Source organism: Scyliorhinus torazame, chromosome 30 (genome assembly GCF_047496885.1).
Source record: "Scyliorhinus torazame isolate Kashiwa2021f chromosome 30, sScyTor2.1, whole genome shotgun sequence".
In the NCBI taxonomy this organism is placed as follows: Eukaryota; Metazoa; Chordata; class Chondrichthyes; order Carcharhiniformes; family Scyliorhinidae; genus Scyliorhinus; species Scyliorhinus torazame.
Window position 1 is genome coordinate 25,847,302 of NC_092736.1, and position 25,922 is coordinate 25,873,223.

At 43.4% G+C, this 25,922-nt stretch overlaps 1 protein-coding gene across 6 annotated transcripts in view; it reads right to left on the bottom strand.

Annotated features, from left to right (window-relative positions):
• Positions 1 to 25,922, bottom strand: part of slc12a1 (solute carrier family 12 member 1) — a 180,336-nt gene that overhangs the window by 120,986 nt on the left and 33,428 nt on the right. For 3 of the 6 annotated variants that reach the window (XM_072493016.1, XM_072493014.1, XM_072493011.1), the window contains exons 2-5: positions 18,835 to 18,960; positions 15,221 to 15,296; positions 2,266 to 2,361; positions 1,298 to 1,393 (exon numbers count right to left, since the gene is read on the bottom strand). In XM_072493016.1, the coding sequence (XP_072349117.1) occupies positions 1,298 to 1,393; positions 2,266 to 2,361; positions 15,221 to 15,296; positions 18,835 to 18,960 (394 nt within the window). The remainder of the gene's footprint in view (positions 1 to 1,297; positions 1,394 to 2,265; positions 2,362 to 15,220; positions 15,297 to 18,834; positions 18,961 to 25,922) is intronic. The other 3 variants (XM_072493012.1, XM_072493013.1, XM_072493015.1) reach the window with 3 other exon arrangements.

Sequence of the window (25,922 nt, forward strand, 5' to 3'; positions counted from 1 at the left end):
TGTTCTACTTTTGTTGGCTTCTGGGATCATGTTAATTTTCAAGCATTAAAATGGGATCATATTGGAAAATAGCATATTCCCAGTGATTATTTATTCTGGAGTCAATAGAAAATAAGTAGAGTGTACCTCTGGAGTTACATGATATAGTAGCTAATAAAGAGAAATTAATATTTCTGGTTATAATATTTTCAGAAGAGATGGGGAGGGAACAAGAGTGGTGACCAGATGTATTCTTTCTTGGAGTTGCAACATTTGCTCCAGGGATTATATGTTGCAACGGGTAGTTGGTAAAGATTGGCATTTAGGGTGCCACAGTTGCCATGTTGGCACTGCTCAGGTGCCAGAGGCAGTGCCCTGTCCCGACCGCACAGGAGCTCCAATGGCCGCTGATGGAGACCAGTACTGATTCACACCGATCTCACGTTGCACCTGTGGGGCCGCTGAATCCCAGGAGTCGGGAGACTCTGACCCCGAACAGTTTAAGACTCATTTAAATAGGAGTCTGATTTACATGAAGCGAGACCGTGATCATGCCTGGCGCTGCAGGTCGGAAGCATCCTGATCAGTTTGGTGCTCAGCGCAAACCCCGTTTGGGGGAATCTCCCACTTTTCACCGGGAATAGCGGGCGCTGCACCGGTTTTTTGTTTGGGGGGGGGGGGGGTGGAAAGAGGGTCAAATATGACTTATTTGGAACACAAACTTATGACGGGACAATGAGTACCTTAATATTAGAAATGCTTCTATCTCCCCCTTCATCTTCCCCTTGAAATCCGGAATTTAAATTCATTAGGATAAAAGAAAATGTACTAATAGTGGCTTGTAGTTTACATGGAAATACTGGATCCCAATTTTGAGTTTGGAGGTACAATACTGTAGTCCATTTGTACAACTAAAATGATACGGCTAATAATTGTCCAAAATAGCATTTAACATATTTAGAAAGTGTTAAAATCCTGCAATATTTTGTGGGAATATTTGGAACAAAAATGTTTATATTAATATTTGCATTCAGGTAGCCCCCAATTGTATTTGTTGATTAATTTAATGAAGGGAAAAGAACATCCACGTATAACCTTTTAATGCAACACAAATTGCAATTGACAGATTGAAAAGTACATTTTAGAATAAGTCTTTTTAAAATCTGGGTAAACTGTCAATTCTTTATTTTTTTAAATTGGTGGTGATGTGAACACAGCTTTCACACATGCATTAGCCACGATGGGTTCTATTTTCCCATTAAACCTACTGTATTTGACACAAACATTCTGAACGGTACAAGAATTTGTTTTACATTACCTCCTCGAACAACTCCATTGGTACAAATGGCTGACATAGAGATACCTGTTAAAACAGTTACCACCGTACTCAGGCAAATGACGATGACGCCAAGACCTGTAAAGAATTCCAGATGTATCTTAAGTATGTTTCTCATGTAATCATCAATGCAGAAATTCAACCAGTCAGTTATTATAGATAGCTGGAACCTGAAATGTACCAAAAACTATAAAGGAATCTTTGCTGCTTTCATCCTTGAACAGATAACTGAAATGTACCAAAAATGAGAAAGGAATCAATCCTTGTGCTCTCGTCCTTGAACGGAATACCTGAAATGTACCAAAAATGAGAAAGGAATCAATCTTGATGCTCTCGTCCTTGAACAGAATACCTGAAATGTACCAAAAATGAGAAAGGAATCAATCCTTGTGCTCTCGTCCTTGAACAGAATACCTGAAATGTACCAAAAATGAGAAAGGAATCAATCCTTGTGCTCTCGTCCTTGAACAGAATACCTGAAATGTACCAAAAATGAGAAAGGAATCAATCCTGATGCTCTTATCCTTGGAACAGAATACCTGAAATGTACCAAAAATACAAAAGGGATCCTTGATGCTCTCATCGTTAAGCAGAAAAGCTGAAATCCTTGAAGAGTAGATGAAAAATACCAAATATCATTACCTTTACCCAATTGTCATCTTGGCAACATTGACCAGTCTTCACAAAGCGATTTAACTCAAATGCGCATAGATAGCCTGAGGAATAGATTCACCAGAGGAAGGAGCAGCGCTCCGAAAGCTAGTGACATCGAAACAAACCTGTTGGACTTTAACCTGGTGTTGTAAGACGTCTTACTGTGCTCACCCCAGTCCAACGCCGGCATCTCCACATCATAGATAGCAAGACAGAGGATAATCCTGCCATGAGACTATACACCTACCATAATCAGTTCCATGTTTTGGTGACCCAAGTATAGCTAAAATCATTACCTCCACGAACACATCCATTTGTCGATATAGCAGAGGTTGACAACCCAGTAATTGATGTTACTACGGTAGCCAGAAGGATAATAACAATTCCAAGACCTGTCGACAATGAATTTAAATACAGTTACACCATCTGAGACGTCAACTTGTGTTTTGTGCTCTTTAAACGTTGCCTTAACTGAAACAACCAGTAAACTGAAACCTGCTGGTTGTTTGCTACATCTAGACATTTCAAATGTGGAAAATCTAACTTCCTCATATAAATAAACAAAAACATTAAAACTGGGATTTAAATGTTTAAAGATTTACAGTGCTTTTGCAACAGATGTGAGAAAGATTAAGAATCTATATTCAACCATTTGGACAAATATTTTACCAGTAGTCTCACACAGCAATACAAATCCATATACTGTTTGTACAACCTCTAAAAGAACAAAATCCTGTACCACAGAGATTACCTTCACCAAAGTTTCAAGTCCCTTCTCAGATGGTGATAAATGTAAATAAAGGCAATAGAAAACATAAATCTTTTTGGGAAGTTCATTTGATGTAATAAACAAAATAATATTCATCAACTAGAACAAAGAGATAAAACCAATTTCTCAAGGATAAAAGGTTTTATAAAAATGCTTTCCTATCTTCTTTATTAGTTAATCCACATCTAGGCCATTAAACAGGAAACCTATAGCCAGCCCTCTGCTACGGTCACTGTGCAACTTTCCACGTGAAATGGTTTCCACCCTCTTGGGAAATATGACATAATTTGTAAGAGAACTTATCGTGTGCACGCTGTAGTAATGAGCAGGTTTTACCATGTCACACTGCCACCAGGTCACCTCCCAGAAGCTATATTTTTCCTGGTAACAGAAGTTGTCCCCATTATAAATCAGTAAGTAGCTCGGGCAAATGGCCCATGCCTGCTGAACTGCAACAGCAGCACCTGCTCCATTTGCCCAGCAGAAAAATTGTAGAGACAATGCTGCCACTCTGGAGAGCCAGATGACAGTAACAGTTGAAGAGACTATGGTAACAATTTCTAGGGAAATCACAGTATTGACTGTAGGACAACCTATTCCCTCAAGAGATTAATTGAAATATTTTCCTTTGTAAATACATCTGGTGTCAGGAGACAGTGGAATCTATCATGACAAATGCATGGATGAGTTTTTCAGTGGCAGATGGGCTGAGATGCATGCAATGTTACAAAAGCTGGAAGAAGTAGTTGCCAGATTAGGTGGTTTGTTTTTGTTAAATTATTTTTCCCGAGGTTGGCATGGTGAGCAAGGCCAGCAATTATTTCCCTTCCTCAAATTCCCTCGAGACGGCCTTCTTGAACCCTGGAATCCTGGTGATCACGATACTCCTACGGCACTGTCAGGCCAAAATACAACAGTGACAGCAAATGGTCTTGTTCAGGCTGGGAAAATGACCAGTCAGGATGATAGTGTGTGTATGTGGCAAGGGCAAGTATTATGTGATAGGTAAAGACAATTGCTGGTCTTCCCATTGTCATTCCCATCAAATTGTGGTTCATGAAAAAACTAGATATCAGACAAGCAGCCCAACAGACCGAGGAATAGTCTCAAAAAATGAGAGAGGTGCATCACCGAGTGTCATCAGTGTACAGCTGAATGTTGGTTTACACAGACCTATGCCAATCACTACTTCAATGAATCTAAAAACAAGGGGGTGCAAAGAATTCTCATGCAAATATCTTCCTAATGCGGGTGCAACGCATTATCTGTCAACATAAAAGCAGTTCATCTACAGCATTCCGGTCTCCATGTAAAACAGGAATGCATGCAATCCACAATAGATGAGAATTACTTTGGTTAGAAGACCAGTGGCAAATCAAACCAATATGCTGGACTAAAAAACTGTGACGCCATCTGCCAACAAAGCAATTTCCACTGGATTACTTTGAAACAGAGTTCACCCAGAGAAAGTGAAGAAAAAAGATTGGTCAACAAAATAATACCAACAGCAGCTCTGGGCGATTGCACAAACAAGTGATATGTGCGATATAGGAATGAATAATAGCTACAAGACTGAAATAAAGACAACATTTAGAAAAGATCATCTATTCATACTGGAGTCTTTCAAAATGTGCTTGCCCTTAATTGAAGCAGTAGAGAGGGGTTAAAAAAAAAATTGGTTAAAAAAACATTGGCAAGATACCCAACTGGAACTACAAAAAGGCAATATGACTTGGCTCTTAAATGATACATTAAGGATTTTCTGTAGTCCCAAACTAACTGTAGTCTTCATACATCCACTGCTTTCCCTTTCCTCAAATTGAGTTTCTCTTCAACATCAACATTTGCAGCTGCGGGGAACACCAGATGTTCCAACATATCTGTAGATAGAAACGAAAGTCAGGAGGAACCTTCGTCATGGACACCAAGGACAGGACGCCCTGCAGATGTACAGTGTCCCTGGAGGGACGTGGTTGAGGTAGTCACCATCCAAAGAACTGCCACATAATGGAGGGAGTTAAACGATTTCACAGGGTGGCCAGTGTTATGGGCCAGGGTTTAGAGAACCCCAAAGTGTAGCATGGAGTTCACCTGACCCACAACTTTTAATAGGTTGTGGTATGGGGAGCACACGGCCCACTCTACAGGTGTGGTACAGCAGAAATGGAAAAGTATTTTTTAAAGCAAAACAATGTTTATTCAATGAACTCAAGTTAACCTTTTTAAAACATACAGTGCACATCTTAGCAACCATCAATTCAAATACAACCCCCAAAGAATACAACTCTAAGTAATCCTTAATAACTTCCCATACAACATCAAGACGACAAAAGAAACAGCTTTTAACAGAAGCACATCAGGTTTACATTCACTCCTGAAAACATTTATAATGCTGAATTCACCAAATGATCAAGAGATAGTCTTTTCATGGCAGAGAGAACAGCAGTACACCTGCTTTGTCTGGCTTCAGCTCCAACACTGAAACCAAAAAAAACAGACGCACCCAAGATTTTCTCAAAGTTAAACTAAAAAGCAAAGCCAGAGCTTAGCTCCACCCACACTCTGACATCACTGCAGTAACATGAGCATTCAAACATTTCTTAAAGTGACATTCTCATGACACCAGGTACATCAAAAGGATCTGAGTGAGGCACTATACACCCTCTACCACTTGTATAATTTCACCCCCCTCTTCACCATCATATATTTTCTCAGCAGCTCAGACAACGATAACCTCTGCAAACACTCTCGTTCAAAGCCACGATCAATTCATTTTGCCTTTCGAATGGATTTCTTCTAGTCCACAATAACACTTGGCATTTATGATCCCATATATGGCAAAATGCCATGACACTCTGGCTTGTAACATTGCATTCATTCCCTCCAAATGTACATTCAACCTGTGGCAATGGACAATTGGATGCGGTCCATCACTTAAGAGTCTGCAAAAAGAGGAGGCATTCAATTTCATAAGCAGATGGTCCAAAGAGGCTTAAGAAAAGACAGGCTGCCAAGAAAATGGTGGTAAAATCTGGGCAAATATAATCATATTTAGTTTCAGCTTTTAAAAGTATGACAACATTCATACAGTTATCTGCTATTTCCTCCCCACAACACACAAAGGCAATATATGTAGCGTTAAACAAGCTTTTCTGTATTTCGCATCATACAAGGTGCCATCCTGATAACTGCCCAGGAGCTTTTAGATCTACAGTTGCCATATTCTTATCTGTGCTGCATTTTAATTGAAGAACTGACAGACACCCACTTGCGAGTGTTTAGGCAGAAGGTCCATCACTGGATGGAGCACCGAACAGTAAGAATAGTGACCTAGAAGAGAAAGCAGATGAGTGATAGTTCTCCATGGAGGAGAATTAAGGAGCCATGGGATCCAGATTACAGGTGTCCAGTTTTCAAAAGTGTAATTATTCAGGAACATCAATCTAATTTAAAAAGGTATTTGAGGCCATTTTCACATAGTTAAGATGATGAGGCATTGAGAGTAGTTTAAAGCTTGCAGAACAGCCTAGAAAAAGTGACAGAAAACTCTGCAGCAGATTGTACGACAGGCAGCACACAGGCCACAATCCATCTTGCCATAATTATGTATGTGGCCTGTCAAGCATTGTCCAAGATACACAAAGAACAATCAAGTAGATTAGAAAATTGCTGTAGAGCTACTCATCTGATCACAGGTTATTTTCTTCCTGCATCTGCTGCCAATAGGCTCAGTACCTAAAAGGACTGCAGGCTAGAGAAGCGAGGGAGGTGTAGGCCAGAGAAACTGCAAAGAGAGGTTTGGGGGGGGGGGGGGGTGCATTAGGCGGAAGAACATGCAAAGCCAGGCGGGGAAAAGATTAAAATGTGGTCCCTCAAGTGAAATGAAATGAAATGAAAATCGCTTATTGTCACAAGTAGGCTTCAAATGAAGTTACTGTGAAAAGCCCCTAGTCACCACATTCCAGCACCTGTTTGGGGGGGCTGGTACGGGAATCGAACCATGCTGCTGGCCTGCCTTCAAAGCCAGCGATTTAGCCCTGTGCTAAACCAGCCCCTGACCCCAGCCCCAAGTGATGATGAACGGATAAAATAAAGATCACTTCTGAGAGATGGGCATCTGTCCAGAATACCTCAGCACCATTTCAAGTGTACAAACAGATATTGTCTTCTTCTGCAACAACAGTGCTCGATATCGTCAGTGTTCAACATACTCTCTGCTTCAGGGAGAGCAAGAGCACAGTGTTTTCAGATGACTGTGATGCTTCTTTATCCAGCTTCTGATTTAGTTTGGCGGAACTAGTTTTTAAAACTCCTGTCTGCATTTTCCTAGAAAGGAATTCTGTTAACATGTCTTGCAGTCATAGTCACAGAAAACATAATTCCATTTTTAACAAATCTTTCCATCTCCCAAACTTTTGACACATTTCAACATTGAAATCAACTGGAGATGTGGTGATTTCATCCCCCACAAGGGATTTTGAATGCATTGGGCTGGTTAGAATTCCCATTGTCTTGATAAAACTATAGCTAATCAAAGTTTGCACTTTGCATTATTAATGTTTTGCTTTCAAGAGAGCCCCCGTTTGAAGTGAACCTTGACAGCCCCCCAGATGTGGAATTCCATGCAACACGTTTGCAGTGTAATGCACATACAAACTTTCCAGAGACGTCGTCAACTTAATAGTATCAGACATCAGGTGACTCATGGCAGCCATTTTCAATAATCTTTTCGTATTTGGTTTCAAAACAGGCCTTTTTTTTTTATAAACAGTTCAATATGTCTGTGGGCAGCTGAAGTCGTAATTAGATTTTACAGTCAGTTTCCTGTTGCTGTTACAATTCTGAACCCTTGAATGGGACTTAAACCCAAAACATTGTGATTCAGAGGCGAATATGCCACCACCTAAGCCACAGCTGATAAAGTGCAAGATTTTAAAAGCTGATTACATATCTTTGAATTTAAAGGTAAAATCAATAGTGAAGAGTGATGAGATCTAGTACGCGTTCTGCCTGACAAAAAACCTATGTGGTTTGGTTACCATGGAGTACAAGGGGCCAGGTTGTGCTTTATTGAAATGCACATGCATGAGCACCTAAAACCAAAGACAGAAGCAAAAGTTGCTGTGTGCAGAACTGAGTGTCCTCCCAGGTGGCACGTTTAGTGGCGGTGAGTATTTAATCAAGCAAATGAGTGGGGATTCCACTGTCTTCCCATCTTCACCATGTTTAAGTCCAAGATGGGAAACCCATTGATCGCTTTCCCGACCTTCCAATTGGGACCATTTAAGTGGTAAATTAATACCCACTTAAGCGGGTTTAACCCCGCAATGGGCAGGGAGCACAAGCAAACCCCAAGCATGGTTTCTTTGTGGGCTCATGGGAGAGGACTCTCAGTCAAAAGCACTCCGCATCAGGAAGGAAGAGACCCACTGAGGACCAAACTGCCTGTTCGTCCTGCTGACCCCCCCCCCCCCCCCTCTCAATATGCCTAGGGTGGGTGTCATACCAGCAGTAACTACTGCTTCTATGGTGCTCCCGAGTGCAGGAAAGGTGCCGCCTCGGAATACACTTCCACTTCTCATGTCCTTTATCCCAGGGGACAGCCTACCACTGGTACACGAGTTGCACAAAATCCAGGCCTTTCTCAAAAGAGCATACAGGGGTTTCAATGGCTCTCCAGCCAGTGGCTGAGGCCCCCATCGCCTCCACAAGATTCCATCTAGAGACAAAGACAAACAGTTTCTGGAGTCTGCAGGTGGTTGGCTAGAACTTGTCCACAGGTCAAAGGAACCCATAGTGATACAAGGATACTGGAAGATTTGCCTTGACAAGAGCAAGAGAAGAAATCACCAGAGTATATGTGGCATGGGGTTAGTGGCTGTGTCAAGACATTAATAAGGGTTACCTTTTCGATATTTTAAGAGAATTACAGGTAGTGACCGATTAAGTAATGTTTAGTCGATGTTGCTTTTGGTCTATTTGTTTCAGTAGAAATCTCAACAATGCCAAGCACTTTCTGCGGTTTTAAAAGAGGAGGTGTCAGAGCTGCCAATTTAGCTGCTTTGAACTGGTCAGGAGCTGTCAATCATTAAAAAAAAAATTGATTTAAAAAAATTTTTTTTTTTTTTTTTTATAAAGGTACCCAATTTTTTTTTTTTCGAATCAAGGGAAAAATTTGCATTGCCAATCCACCTACCCTTCATGTCTTGTGGGGGTGAAACCCATGCAGACACGGGGAGAATGCGCAAACTCCACATGGACTGTGACCCGGGGCTGGGATCGAACCCGGGTCCTCAGCGTCGTGAGACAGCAGTGCCAACCATTGCGCCACAGTGCCGCCCCTCAGGAGCTGTCAATTATAATAAGCGTTTATAAACATTGGGTTAGGATCAACGGAGGATACTTGAAATCAAAGGAAAGATAAAGAAACAAACCGTCTAACAGCTGTGACTGAACCATTAAGCTGTTTAATCTAGTGAAAGCTCTGTGAAATTGAATGGATGCTTGCATTTTAAAGGACCTCAGGGGATTTCAAGCCTTTTCAAGTGTTCAGAGCTTGTTAGGAAGGCTCTAACAGTTTAAAAAGCAGTAGTGTTGGTAATTATTTGGGGGGGGGGGGGGGGGCTGCTGCTGGAATCAGGGAGCCCGATCAAAGTGGTGGTCCAAGACCAGGAAGGAAACAGGAAATGCCGCGCTTGTCATCAGCGATAAATCTGCATGGCAGATATATGGGAATAGCACCTGGGAGAAGCTCCTCACACCAGCAGGAATCAGTACCAATTCTCTGCTGGCAGAAGCAATTATACTCTGGAATAGAGAAACCGACCATAGTGTTGGTAATTATGTGGTTGACAATGTAGGGGAATGGAGTGGCAGCATGCACCATGCCACCTTGATCCTCCTTAGATATGGCAAGACTTAAAGGGAACTGACAGTTGCTTGGTGGAAGAATTCCGGTTCAGTTTTTGGGGGAAGATTGGTGGTGGCAATGGATTCTCCCATCACTTCAAGTACGAGTGTTCTGCAAAGAATTATAAATTCACTGGTTTACACTCTAGAATGATGTTATCTCATGTTGTGACATTAGACCAAATCTCAATTTGCCTCACTGACTGCAAATACCGCTCCTGAAGTCAGCATTGGAGGCATTGGCTTTGTGACACACTCGTTTGTCTTGAAGGCACTCAACTCTGTTCTCCTCAAATGTCAAAATCGCTTGATGGCAGACTTACAAACATATGAATGGAGCAGGATTAGGCCCCTCGCTCACTTCAGCCTGCTTCGTCATTCAATACCATGGCTGATCTGATTTTAGCCACAGATTATCTTTGTCAGATCTCAGGCAGCAAAGATGCTTCAGGTTCCTTTTCTTTTTGTCAGTAGGTTGTCCAAGACACACACCCAGAAAGACATGATGCAAGAACCACTGACTTTGGTCTTTGTCCTGAAACAAACTCCACAAACTTCAAAAAGTCTGTGAATGAGCCTGTCAAACGCCATGCTTGCTTTTGCTGAGCGATGGTCGAGTGAATGATCCTGTGTAGTGTCATGGGAGAGGATACTCCCAAGATAACAACATTTCTGTTCGGAACACTTGTTTTGGAGGACATGGCCAGGGGTGGTTGATGCAACAAGTCTGAAGACGACAGAGATTTTGTCTAGCCAAAGTGTTCTGAGGCAATTGCAAAGTGATTAACAAGCAACTAACTGAATGTCTTCTGGGGTACATGCTAAAAAAGCACAGTCATTCATGAACAAGAGCTCACAGAATCATATCATTGTTACAGCTCAGGAGGCGGCCACTTGGCCCACCTGTGTCTGTACTGGCTCTCCGAAAGAACAATTCGCTAAATGCCATTCCCCAGTCTTCTCCCTGTTGTCCTTCATGTTCTACCCTTTTCAGATAAATCTGATTCACTTTTGAATGCTTAATTGAATCCACCTCCATCACACATTCAAGCAGTGCATTCCAGACCTTAACCACTCGCTGTACGAAAAAGCTTTTTCTCATTTTGCTTGTGTTTCTTTTCCCAATTACTTTAAATCTGTGCCTACCCGTTCTTGATCCTTTCAGAATGGGAACAGTTTCTCCCCATCTACTTTGTCCAGATCCATCATAAATAACTGTCAGATCCTCTTCAACTTCTCCAATCTATTTTCATAATGGAAGTTTCTCATCCCTGGAACCATTCTTGAGTCTTCACTCTTTCCAATGCCTTCACATCCTTCCCAAAGTGCAGCATCCAGAACTGAACACAATACTCCAGCTGTATGCTTTATTAACTGCCCTCTCAACTTGTCCTGCCACCTTGAATGATTTTTGTCACATATTGCTCCTGCACACCCTTTAGAGTTGCATCCTTTCTCTCATATTGTCTCCCTACATTCTTCCTACCAAAATGAATCACTTCATGTTTTTACACTCCACCAACTGTCTACCAGATGTCTTTTTGAATTTCTGCACTATCCTTCTCACAGTTCACAACACTTTTCAAGTTTTGTTCCATCTGCATTTAGAAATTATTCTCTGTACACCAAGGTCTAGGTCATTAACATACCTCAGGGGAAGGTGTCACAAATATGGCACTTTATCAAATGTTTTTTGGAAGTCTTTGTACACCATAACAGCAGCATTATCCTCATCAATTCTCTCGGATACCTTTTCAAAGAACTCCAGCAAGTTAAAGAGAGCTTTCCTTGACGAAACAAATGCTGGATTTTCATAATTAACCCACATTTGTCCATGTCACTTGGGCTTATCCTTGCACCCTTTTTTGAACAGGAGTGTAACATTTGCAATTCTCCAGTCCTCTGGTCAGACATAGTTCCTCGGGCAATGCAGAGCTCCATCATACTCTGCTGTGGAGTATCAGCCTTGACATTTGTTCAGAAACCATGAAGTGGAACTTGAACCCTGAACTTTGCGATTTATAGTTCAGTGCACCAAATGAGCCACAGCTGACACTCGAGAAATCTTTATGTGAGGCTCGATCTTTGAAAGTTGAAGAGGTTGAAGCCTGTCCCAAATTGAATGCGTATTCCCGTATCAAGAATGCACACTAGAACATGGCTGAGAAGCAGATGGTCACCAGAACCAATAGACAGCCTTGCTGGATGCTACTGGTGACAGGACAAGCATGATGTACCACTTTGCATAATACCATCGTTAAACAAGTGAATGATTGTCTTTTCGGGGCAGCAATATTTGTACACAGGCTGTCCCTCAGAATACATTTTTCTCTATTTACTACTCCAAAATGAGGAGCGATTGAGAGAAGATTACAGGTGATAGAATCCTAGAATTTACAGTGCAGAAGGAGGCCATTCGGCCCATTGAGTCTGAACCGGCCCTTACAAAGAGCACTCCACTGAAGTCCACGTATCTATCCTATCCCCATAACCCCCACTTAACATGTTTTGGACACTTAAGAGCAATTTAGCATGGCCAATCCACCTAACCCGCACATCTTTGGACTGCGGGAGGAAACCGGAAGAAACCCACGCAGACACAGGGAAAACGTGCAGACTCCGCACAGACAGTGACCCAGCCGGGACTCGAACCTGGGACCCTGGAGCTGTGAAGCAACTGTGCTAACCACTATGCTACCTTGCTGCCCTGATGGTCAATGTCAGAAGGGAAGAGTAAAGTTACTGAATGGATTTTATCAGTGTTGATGAAATGGAAATAATTTTCCATTGCAGCATACTACCTATCCACCTTCCGTTGATTACTGATGAATTAGTGTACTGGAACAAGCCACTATGAAATCAGTAACCTAGATTATCCTGTCGCATCTTTCTAGCTGAATGAAATAGTGAGAACTTTCATGCGGTTAAGTGAGGAACACTGAAGAGGTAGAATACTGATGACAATGATGAAAAAAGGGAACAGTAAGAGTATTAATAAATTGGTCTCTGAAGAGGAATTTTTCCACAACCACTATACTCAGACAAAGTTTGCAATTAAATATTTTTTTACTAAAAGATTTACTTCATATATAAATATATTGTAAATAAAATTGCAAGCAAGCCAAAGTAACATTCATAACGTTTTCCATAGCTATCATGGTGGCAAAAGTGGAATAAGACCTGGCCAGAAAGAAAATTGGATGTTTATTTTACATGATCACTTAATGTCCGCATCTTTTTTTCTATAATTAGCGAACAAAAGATAGACCAACCGTGCTATAATTATGTAGAGTCAAAAATGTATCGACTTTGCCAAGAAAAGGAGTAACTCTCTGTTATACACAAGTAAATTATGAAGCTAAAAGAAAGGTGAGCAAAATAACCCTTAACAGTTAATGGGGCATGGAAGCCTAATGACAAAGACAAATCATGCAACTAAATCTTTACACTTAAAACAGATCAACAACCAGTAAGGCACAAACTTAAAATTAGACATGCTCCACAGAAAATACTAATGGCATTTTGGCAGCACAGGGCAACTTTAGAATAAACAAATGTATGTTTTCACTGCCTACATTCTTCCACAATATCTATAGGCATTTTACTCCATTATATAAAATATTTACTCCAAGGTCAGGATTGACTTAAAAAATTCAATAATGGAAGCAAATAAAAAGGTCAAAGATAAGAATATTGATTTTTGAAACTAACATGGGAGCTTTCACCAAGGAAAAAAAGCGAAATTAGAAGCAACGTAAATGTTTTTTTAGCCAGAGGTAATCTTTCTTGACATACAAACAGATCTTCTTGATATGCTCATCACAGATATCCTTTATTCAGCTTAGTTCTTTCTGGAATGCAAAGGTTACTCTCGGCTCCTTTTCCCCACTGCAAACCACCTTCTCAAACCCCTCTCCCATGTCTCCTCCAACAAGAGGTGCAAGGAGTTCATGGACTTCATTGTCACCAAGGTCCACCCCACACCCAATTCTCATCTGTCGTTGTCCCTCAGGAACATCTTCCAAAAGCATGGCTTTAGATTTCACAAGTATACTCAGCTCTACTTTACCACCATCACTCTCAACTCTTTCATCGTTGCTGAATTGTGAGATTGTTTATCTGACATCCAGACTGGGTGATCAGAAATTTCCACTAATTAAACATTGGGAAGACTCAAGTTATTGTGTTCAGTCCCTACTCCAAACTCCATTCCTAGCTACCAATTCCATCCTTTTTACTGGCAACGGTTCGAGATTATCAGTCTGTTGACAACCTCGACCCAGAGGCGAGATTCTGACTAAATACCCGTGCCTTCACCAAAACCACCCGCCTCCACCCCCATACTGGTCTTCGCTCATCTTCTGCTGATTACCTCTAGACAAGAATATTCCAAAGCACATTTGGCTGTCTCCCACATTCCACCCTCCATAAACCGGAGGTCATCTAAAATGTTGCTGCCTGTGACTTATCATCCACTAAGTCCAGTTCATCCAACACCCCTATAAAGGCGGACTTCCACTGACTCCCAGAGAAACAACGACATGATTTTTAAATTCTCATCTTTTGTTTTCAAACCACTGTGCCAGTCCCACTCCATAATGTCCTCCAGTTCCACAACTCCATTACCTGAACTTATCTAATTCTGCCCTCGAACATTCCCAATTTTAAATAATTTCATCAATGGTGGCTGTGCCTGCAGTTGCCTTGGAGCAAAAGCTCCTAAATTTTATCCCCCATACCTTTCCGCCTCACTTTCTTCTGTTAAGATAATTAAAAGAAACACTACGGCCAGGATTCTGCACTATCCAGCGGGGAAGGCCGAACCGGAGCAGAGGAGTGGCGTGAACCACTCCGGCGTCGGGCCACACCGGACGCCCGGAAGGTGCGGAATCCTCCGCACCTTCAGGGGCTAGGCCGGCCCAGCGGGGTTGGCGCCACGCCAGCCGGCCAGCACGGGAGCGCCAGCGTGTTCTGGCGTGATCCCAGCGCATGCGCGGGGGGGGGGGGGGGGGGGGTTCTTCTCCGCGCCGGTCATGGCGGACCATTACAGCGGCCGGCGCGGAGAGAAAGAGTGCCCCCACGGCACATGCCCGCCCACAGATCGGTGGGCCCCGATCGCTGGCTAGGCCACCGTGGGGGCCCCCCCCGGGGCCAGATCCCCCCACATGCCCCCCTCCAGGGCCGCCCGCAGAGGCAGGTTCCGCCGATAAGGACCTTGTTTCATTTACACCAGCAGGACTGGCCGAAAACGGCCCCCGACCGGCGCAACGCGATTCCCGCCCCTTCCGAAAAACCAGACAGCCGGCGTCGGGGCGGGATTCATGCCGCCCCCGGCAATTCTCCGGCCCGGCGGGGGTCGGAGAATCCCGCCCTACTTCTTTGACCAAATCATCTGACCTGCTATGTCCTTACGTGGCTCATTCTCGGGTTTTGTTTTATAATGAACTTCTGAAGCTCCTTGGGATGTTTAATCACATTAAAGGCACTATATGATTACTCTATAGAAAGCCCCTTTTTAGGTCTTAAAATTTTATAGCATTAATTATTAATTATTAAAAGTGATGCAAGCCTACCTATTCCAGCTTGACCAACTATCCATGAAAGTCGAATGAAAAGCATCACACCCCATATATTCAACATACATCGTACCTAGAATAGAAAGTATTCAATTAACTTTGAAGCTGAAATAGTTTTTCCAAACACAATGTTGAAGAAAAACCCAAGACTTAATAGTTGCCTGCTACCAACTGCATTAGAAAACGGTTTTGCAAATCCTATCCTTCCTCATAGCTAGGGACTATTTTGGATCTCTTCTGGCATGTAAGCTGCACTAATAATTAACTATTTAAGATACAAATGAAAAAGTAATTAAATGTCCACTCTTAAGATTTCCAGCTTATTTAACCTTCACTTTCTACAATGGCACATGAAAAACTGCCACAAATAACAGATTTTGACAGAAATTCCACTGAGGCACAGAACCACACAGTGCCACGGTGGATAAGTAACTGGTCATTAAGCTTAAAAACGTGGGTACTTAATCTAATCACATAAAGGTAAATTTACAATGCATATTTTTGAGAGTGGCTGCCCTTGACATCAAGGCAGCATTTGACCAAGTGTGGCATCAAGGAGTCCTTGCAAAACTGGGAGTCAATGGGAATCCAGTGGAAAACCCTCTGCTGGTTGGAGTCATACCCAGCACAAAATAAGATGTTGTGGTTGTTGGACGCTAATCATCTCAGACCAAGGACATCACTGCAGGAGTTCCTCAGCATTCAGGTACAGCAGATAATCATAGAATTTAGAGCAGAAGGAGGCCATTCGGCCCATCAAGTCTGCACCGGCTCTTGGAAAGAGAACCCTACCCAAGCCCACACCCCCACCCTATCCCCATAACCCAGTAACCCCACCCAACACTAAGAGCAATTTAGCATGGCCAATCTACCTACATCTTTGGACTGTGGGAGGAAACCGGAGCACCCGGAGGAAACCCACGCACACACTGGGAAAACATGCAGACTCCGCACAGACAGTGATCCAAGCTGGGAATCGAACCTGGGACCCTGGAGCTGTGAAGCAATTGTGCTAACCACTATGCTACCGTGCTGCCCTACACTAATAAACAAATCAAATGGAATGTTGGCATTTATAGCTAAAGGAATAGAGTATAAAGGTAAGGAAGTGTTGTTGCAACTATAAAAGGCATTGGTGAGACCGCACCTGGAGTATTGTGCACATTTTGGTCCCCTTATTTGAGGAAAGATGTAGTGGCATTGGAGGCAGCTCAGAGGCGGTTCACTAGATTGATTCTAGAGATGAGGATTTTGTCATATGAAGAGAGATTGAACAGTTTCGGCCTATACTCTCTAGAGTTTAGAAGAATGAGGGGAGATAAAATTGAGGTAAACAAGATGATAACGGCTATGGATAAAGTAGACATGGAGTGGATGCTTCCTCTTGTGGGCATTGAAGAACAAGAGGTCATAGTCTTAGGGAAAGAGGCAGAACCAATTGAATTTACATAGAATTTACAGTGCAGAAGGAGGCCATTCGGCCCATCGAGTCTGCACCGGCTCTTGGAAAGAGCACCCTACCCAAGGTCAACACCTCCACCCTATCCCCATAACCCAGTAACCCCACCCACCACTAAGGGCAATTTTGGACACCAAGGGCAATTTATCATGACCAATCCACCTAACCGGCACATCTTTGGACTTTGCACATCTGGAGGAAAAACTACTTCTCCCAAAGGGCTGTGAATCTGTGGAATTCACTGCCCCGGAGTCCAGTGGATGCTGGGACAGTGAGTAAATTTAGGAGGAGTTAGACAGGTTTATAAATTGGGAATAAGTTGAAGGGTTATGGAGAACGGGCAGAACGGTGGAGTTAAGGTCAGGATGAGATAAGCCATCATCGAATTGTGGGGCAGACTCAATGGGCCAAATGGCTATATATCTTATGAACTCAGTACCATCCTAAGCCCGGCCATCTTCAGCTACTTCATGAATGACCTTCATTCCATCGTAAGGTCAGAACTGTGGATGTTTACTTATGATTACACAATGTTCAGCACTATTGGCGACACGCCAGATGCTGAAACAGTGGCAAATAACATTCATAACATACAAGTGCTGGGCAATTTCCAACAAGGGAGAATTTAACCATCACCCCTTTACATTCATTACCGAATCCCCCACGGTCAACATCCTGGGGGTGACCATTGGCCAGAAACTGAACATAAATACTGTGGCTACAAAGGCAGGCTCCCCAAAACCTGTCCACAATCTACAAGACACATTGAATACTCTCTACTTGCCTGGATAAGTGGGGCTCCAACATTAAAGAAGCTTTACACCATCCAGCACAAAGCAGCCTCCCGATTGCTACTCCATCTACAAACATTCATTCTCTCCACCACCAATGCACAGTGTGCACCGTCTAAAAGGTGCATTGTGGGAACTCACCAGCACTTCTCAGCACCTTCCAAACTCATTGCTGCTACCAGCTAGAAGGACAAGGGCAGCAGACACAGAGGAACACCACCACCTGGAAGTTCCCCTCCAAGCCACCCACCATCCTGAGAAATATATTGCCATTCCTTCAGTCACGGAGTCAAAATCCTGGAATGCCCTCCCTGAAAGCACTGTGGGTGTACCCACACCTCATGGTCTGCAGCGGTTCAAGGCAGCAACTCACCACCTTCTCAAGGGCTTTTAGGGATGGGCAATAAATGCTGGCCTAGAAGCGAAGCCTAAATCCCACGAATGAATGGGAAAAACACCACCATTTCAGTTTAGCAATGCAAACTGCCAACGTAAATTCAGGCTCATGACTGAACCTTAGCCCGCAGGAAAGAAGAATGGAACTCTGGAGGGATTGGTCAATCAGACTGTCGTTTGGTACTACGGAACTTGACATTGCTGAAAAAATACATTTCATCAAAGCTTGTTGTCTTGAATTTGCCAGGGCAAACGCAAGAATATCAAAATCAGGGAAATCAAAAATGTTATACCATTGAGGCAAGAGTGCGGATAGGTTGGCAGGTGGACTCTGATTGGTAGAGGCGTTGCCATGGCGAATGTACCAGTTTAATGGTGACTGACAGCTAACTACCAAGCAATGTTTAAAAATTTAAACCAGGCAACTGGACTCCGATTGGTGGTCATGGCATTGCCCTAAGTAATGAACTAGCAAATGGCTAGCACTTATTGTGCTTAGCTGAAACATGCAGCATTTATACTGGTTCTTTCCATCTGCAAAGAACAGAGCCCGGTATATTAATATACATCACTTCCAGTACACGCAAATGACACAGAGCCTGACTGACAATCTAAGTGGTTCACAGTGTAATTTTTAGCACACCAAAGATTATTTAGCAAAAGTTGTCCAATTACAGAATCATATCTACTGTCAGACATTGTGTTCTGAGTTTCGCAAGCATATCAGACTCCTGTTGCAATTGTACCATTTTTCCAAAGATACAAATACACAAAACCCTCACTTTAGTAAGTGTTTTAAAACGGAGCTCGCAGATTAAAAATAACACAAAATAAAGCTGTCCAATTTAACTATTCCCACTTTAAAATTTAAAAATAACAAATTATTTGGAATACAGTGCAACTTTTCTTTTTATTTTAACATTGATACAAATAAGCATGATGTAGATCCAGCAGCATTTCCTTACCAGCACACCCTTGATCCATCCAAATCTCACTAATTCATCCTTATTTTCTGAAGGTTTTCTTCCTCCTTCTTGTGCACCATCGCCATTAGCAACACCATCCACAGTGCCAGGAACAGATAGGATATCCTAAAATAAAATTAATATTCAACTAAATATTATATCCCATTAAAAGAATGTTAGGAAGGAAACTTTCATCCACTGTTGACTTATCCATGAGACAGATCTTGTTTTCCATCAATTTAAAAATCTTACTAAGAAGTTTGGAATGACAAAACAAATAATATAAAACGGAAAATATTAATTCAGAGATAGAAAGTATCAATGGACAAATATTTCACCTTTTGTGACACAACCTTAAGAAAGGGACTGGGGGATAAGGTATTTAGGGGAGATCAACCAGGGTCCCCCAATTTCTGGAAATAACATTTATGGATAATAACAAAGGGATCACAGACTCTGTTCCCTTGCTACTAGAACAATCCATCTCCTGGACAACAGTCAGAGGCCAAATCAGACAGTGCACAATCTTGGTATGGTACTTAAGACAGAGATAAGCTTCCAACCACAAATCCACTCAGACCACCTATTTCAACATCTGCAATAACATCTGACTCCATTCTTGTCTATCACCAGCTGCTGAAACCCTCATCCATGCCTTTTGTTATGTCTAGACTTGACTACTTTAACACACGCCTAGCCAACATCCCAACCTCCACCCTCCATAAAGTTAAGGATATCCAAACACTCTGTAAGCCAAGAAACGGGCAGAAAACGTCCTGTTCATCCAACACTTCCACGATTGCTGAAATACATGGCTGTTTGTTAGGCAATAGCTCAAATGTTAAATCCCTTTCCTTCCAATTCCACTATACCCACCATACATCCCTCTAATTCAGGCTGCTTGCATACACCCCCATTTTAATCACTCCGCCACCGCCAGCCATATTTTTAGCGGCTGGGTCCTAAATCCATCCCCTCCTCTGCGATGCTTTCTTCCAAGATGCTCCTTAAAATGCATCTTTGATCAAGCTTTTGCTCATCCGGCTCCAGTAACTCCTTAGTGTCTCGGTGTCAAATTTGTTTGGTAGCACTCCCAGAGAAGAGCCTTGCGACACTTATTGCATTGATGGCACTATATAAATGTTTGTTGCTGGCAGCCTCAGTTGGGATTCCTTTATCAAGAACTAGCCAATAGTTGGCATATTCCAATTAAAAATTACATCTGGATGTGTTTTCCTAGCACTCGTTGCTCTCCATGTGAAGAAGCTCTTCACATCTGTTACAGTTTGGAACCATGATCCGTTTGAATTAACATTTATAACTTGAGCACGTTTCAGACATTTTCTCCAGCTCAATGTACAGAGGGTCTCCAGAGGCCAACTACCATTCACTTAAAATGTAACCTCATCTGCGCATTGTTAACCGAAACTAATAGAATCTCTCATCACTTCAGAAAACATTTAAGATATTAGTCACACCAGACTCATTGTAACAAACTAAACCACTGAACATATTTAAAATAAAAACAGAAGATACTCAGCAGGTCAGGCAGCATCTGTGGAAAGAACAGTTTCAGCTCAATGACCTATAGTCAGAACTAGAGTAGTTTAACTCCACTGCCCCAGCCCCCCTCCCCACTTTGAATAATGCTCTAAACATTGACATTCGCACAGTCCCAGTTTTCTGTGAATTATTCACAGAAAGAACCCACAGTGCAGGCAGAGAAATGGGTGACCACCAGAAAGGGCAGACAATCAGTGCAGGAATCCCCTGTGGTTGTCCCCCTCTCAAACAGGTATACCCCTTTGGATACTGTCGGGGGGGATAGCCCATCAGGGGAAAACAGCAGCAGTCAGAGCAGTGGCACCACGGCTGGCTCAGATGTTCAGAAGGGAGGGTCAAAGCACAGAAGAGCAATAGTCATAGGGGACTCTATAGTCAGGGGCACAGATAGGCGCTTCTGTGGACATGAAAGAGACTCCAGGATGGTATGTTGCCTCCCTGGTGCCAGGGTCCAGGATGTCTCCGAACGGATAGCGGGCATGCTGAAGGGAGAGGGCAAACAGGCACAGGTCGTTGTACATATTGGTACTAACGACATAGGCAGGAAGGGGCAGGAGATCCTACAGCAGGAGTTCAGCGAGCTAGACAGAAAGTTAAAAGACAGGACCTCTAGGGTTGTAATTTCGAAATTACTCCCTGTGCCTTGTGCAAGTGAGGCTAGAAATAGGAAGATAGAGCAGCTAAACATGTGGCTAAACAGCTGGTGTGGGAGGGAGGGTTTCCGTTACTGGACCACTGGGAGCTCTTCCGGGGCAGGTGTGACCTGTACAAGAAGGACAGGTTACATCTAAACTGGAGAGGCATAGTTATCCTGGCCGTGAGGTTTGCTTGTGTCACACGGGAGGGTTTAAACTTGTATGGCAGGGGGGTGGGCACCGGAGCAATAGGTCAGAAGGTGAAAGCATTGAGGGAGAACTAGGGAATAGGGCCAGTATGGCTTTGAGGCAGAGCAGACAGGGAGAGGTTGCTGAACACAGCGGGTCTGGTTGCCTGAAGTATATATGTTTTAATGCAAGAAGTATTACGGGTAAGGCAGATGAACTTAAAGCTTGGATTAGTACTTGGAACTATGATGTTGTTGCCATTACAGAGACCTGGTTGAGGGAAGAACAGGTTTGACAGCTAAAGGTTCCAGGATTTAGATGTTTCAGGCAGAATTGAGGGGGATGTAAAAGTCGTGGCGCAGTTGTACTACTGGTTAGGGAGAATATCACAGCTGTACTGCGGGAGGACACCTCAGAGGGCAGTGAGACTATATGGGTACAGATCAGGAATAAGAAAGGTGAAGTCACAATGTTGGGGGTTTACTACAGGCCTCCCAACAGCCAGCGGGAGATAGAGGAGCAGATAGGTAGACAGATTTTTAATGCCAGGGGCTTACATAAAACATATAGCACAGAACAGGCCCTTCGGCCCACGATGTTGAGCCGAACCTTTGTCCTAGATTAATCATAGATTATCATAGAATTTGCAGTGCAGAAGGAGGTCATTTGGCACACTGAGTCTGCACCGGCCCCTGGAAAGAGCACCCTACCCAAGGACAACACCTCCACCCTATCCCCATAACCCAGTAACCTCACCCAACACTAAGGGCAATTTTGGACACTAAGGGCAATTTATCATGGCCAATCCACCTAACCTGCACATCTTTGAACTGTGGGAGGAAACCGGAGCACCCGGAGGAAACCCACGCACACACAGGGAGGATGTGCAGACTCCGCACAGACAGTGATCCAAGCCGGAATCGAACCTGGGACCCTGGAGCTGTGAAGCAATTGTGCTATCCACAATGCTACCGTGCTGCCCTTAAGAACAAATTAATCTACATTATAGCATTCTACCGTAATCCATGTATCTATCCAATAGCTGCTTGAAGGTCCCTAATGAGCGAAAACAGCGCGGGAGCAGAGAGAGTCGGGACAGCGAAAACAGCGCCGGAGGAGAGAGCCGGGAGATTTAAAAAGCGCGGGAGGAGAGAGCCAGGACAGCGAAAACAGCGCGGGAGCAGAGAGAGCCGGTACAGCGAAAACAGCGCCGGAGGAGAGAGCCGGGACAGCGAAAACAGCGCGGGAGCAGAGAGAGCTAGGACAGCGAAAACAGCGCGGGAGCAGAGAGAGCTAGGACAGCGAAAACAGCGCCGGAGGAGAGAGCCGGGAGATTTAAAAAGCGCGGGAGGAGAGAGCCGGGACAGCGCTGGGAGAGGTGAGTGCACAAAAGGTGTGGCAGGAGTGCCTTTAGTCACGGAGTGCTGATTGGAACAGAGTGCATCTGAGTTTAGATGAGTGACTGAGTTCGGGTGAGTGGCCAGAGAGGGCTGTGTTTTTGTTGGTGTTCGGGTTTATCTTTGAGGTTATATCAAAAAAAATGTTTTAAAAAATTTTCTTAAATTAATTAACTAGTTGAATATGGCTGGACAGGTGATGTGCTGTTGCTGTATGATGATGGAACTGGTGGATCCCATTGAGACCGTCAGTGACCACATCTGCAGCAAGTGTTGGCTGCTTGAGGAACTTCGGCTCAGAATCGATGAGCTGGAGACCGAGCTGCACACACTGCGGCACATCAGGGAGGGGGAAAATTACCTGGACGCTTTGTTTCAGGAGGCAGTCACACCCGGTAGAATAAGTACTATTAATTCGGACAGTGATCAGGGACAGAGTGGTGTGACTGCAAGGGAGGCAGGTAGGGGGATCCTGAGTTTAGGAGTGGAGGAGCCTCAGCCCTTGTCCAACAGGTATGAGGTACTTGCTCCCTGTGTGGATGAGGAAGAGGGCTGTAGGGAGGATGCATTGACTGACCACTGCACCGTGGTACAGGAAGCCATTCAAGAGGAGGGGAGCAAAAAGACAAGTGGTAGTTGTAGGGGATTCTATAATTAGGGGGATTGATGGCATCCTTTGTAAACCAGATCGAGAGTCCCACATGGTATGTTGCCTGCCCGGTGCCAGGGTGAGGGACATCTCTGATCGGCTTGAAAGGATTTTGGAGAGGGAGGGGGAGGATCCAGTTTTTGTGGTCCACATTGGGACTAACAACATAGGTAAGACTAGGAAAGAGGACCTGTTTGGGGATTATCAAACACTAGGGACTAAATTAAAGAGCAGGTCCTCCAGGGTTATAATCTCTGGATTACTACCCGAGCCACGTGCCAATTAGCATAGGGTTGAGAAAATTAGAGAAGTTAACACGTGGCTAAAGGAGTGGTGCAGGAAAGAGGGATTCCATTTCATGGGGCATTGGCATCAGTACTGGGGCAGGAGGGACCTGTACCGTTGGGACGGTCTTCACCTGAACCATTCTGGGACCAGTGTTCTAGCGAATAGGATAAATAGGTTGGTCACAAGGACTTTAAACTAGCAAGTTGGGGGGGGAAGGGAAGTGTAAAGCTATGGACAGTATAATGGTTAATGGAGATCAAGGCAGCAGGTTACGTGACAGGTTATTATGTAGAGATATGGGTTCAAAGACAAGGAAAATTAGGAGAAAGGGTAAGAGGAAAAATAAATTGCGAAAAATTACTGATCAAGGTGTTAGGATTCATAACAAAGACATAAAAAACAGCATAAGTGTACTTTACCTGAATGCTCGTAGTATACGAAATAAGGTAAATGAGTCGATGGCGCAAATCATCGTGAATGACTATGATTTAGTGGCCATTACTGAAACATAGTTAAAAGATGGTCACGACTGGGAGTTAAATATCCAAGGGTATCAGACTATACGAAAGGATAGAATGGACGGCAGGGGCGGTGGTGTAGCTTTGTTGTTTAAGGATGGCATCCGGGCAATAGTAAGGGATGATATTGGTGCTATGGAGGACAAGGTTGAATCAATTTGGGTGGAAATCCGGAATAGTAAGGCCAAAAGGTCACTGATAGGAGTAGTCTATAGGCCACCAATTAGTAACAGGATGGTAGGGCAGGCAATAAGCAAAGAAATAACGGATGCATGTAGAAATGGTACAGCGGTTATCATGGGAGATTTTAATCTGCATATCGATTGGTTTAACCAGGTTGGTAAAGGCAGCCTTGAGGAGGAGTTTATAGAATGTGCCCGGGATAATTTCCTGGAACAGTATGTAATGGAACCTACAAGGGAACAAGTGGTCCTAGATCTGGTCCTGTGTAATGAGGCAGGATTGATTAATGATCTCATAGTTCGGGATCCTCTTGGAAGGAGCGACCACAATATGGTGGAATTTAAAATACAGTTGGAGGATGATAAGATAAAATCAAACACTAGTGTTTTGTGCTTAAACAAAGGCGGTTACAATGGGATGAGAGAAGAACTAGCTAAGGTAGACTGGGAGCAAAGACTTCATGGTGAAGCAGTTGAGGAACAGTGGAGAACCTTCTGAGCGATCTTTCACAGTGTTCAGAAAAGGTTCATACCGACAAAAAAGAAAGACGGTAGAAAGGGGAAAAATCGACCGTGGATATCTAAGGAGGTGAGGGAGAGTATCAAATTGAAGGAAAAAACATACAAAGAGGCAAAAATTAGTGGGAGACTAGAGGACTGGGAAGTCTTTAAGGGACAACAGAAAGCTACTAAAAAAGCCATAAAGAAGGGTAAGGTAGACTATGAAAGTAAACTGGCTCAGAACATAAAAGCAGATAGTACAAATATACAAGACAAAAAAAGAGTGGCTAAGGTAAATATTGGTCCTTTGGAAGATGAGAAGGGAGATTTCATAATGGGAGACGGGGAAATGGCTGAGGAGCTGAACAGGTATTTTGGGTCAGTCTTCACAGTGGAAGACACAAATAACATGCCAGTGACTAATGGAAATAAGGATATGATAGGTGAGGACCTTGAGATGATTATAATCACTAAGGAGGCAGTATTGGGCAAGCTAATGGGGCTAAAGGTAGACAAGTCTCCTGGCCCTGATGGGATGCATCCCAGAGTGTTAAAAGAGATGGCTAGGGAAATTGTAAACGCACTAGTGATAATTTATCAAAATTCACTAGACTCTAGGGTGGTCCCAGAGGATTGGAAAGTAGCAAACGTGACACCTGTTTAAAAAAGGTCGGCAGAAAGCAGGTAATTATAGGCCGGTAAGCTTAACTTTGGTTGTAGGGAAAATGCTGGAATCTATCATTAAGGAGGAAATAGCGGGACACCTGGAGGGAAATTGTCCCATTGGGCAGACACAGCATGGGTTCACAAAGGGTAGGTTGTGTCTGACTAATTTGGTAGAATTTTGTGAGGACGTTACCAGTGCAGTAGATAACAGGGAGCCAATGGATGTGGTATATCTGGATTTCCAGAAAGCTTTTGACAAGGTGCCACACAAAAGGTTGCTGCATAAACTAAAGATGCATGGCATTGAGGGTAAAGTGGTAGCATGGGTAGAGGATTGGTTAACTAACAGAAGGCAGAGAGTGGGGATAAATGGGTGTTTCTCTGGTTGGCAACCTGTAACTAGTGGGGTCCCTCAAGGATCAGTGTTGGGTCCGCAGTTGTTCACAATTTACATAGACGATTTGGAGTTGGGGACCAAGTGCAATGTGTCAAAGTTTGCA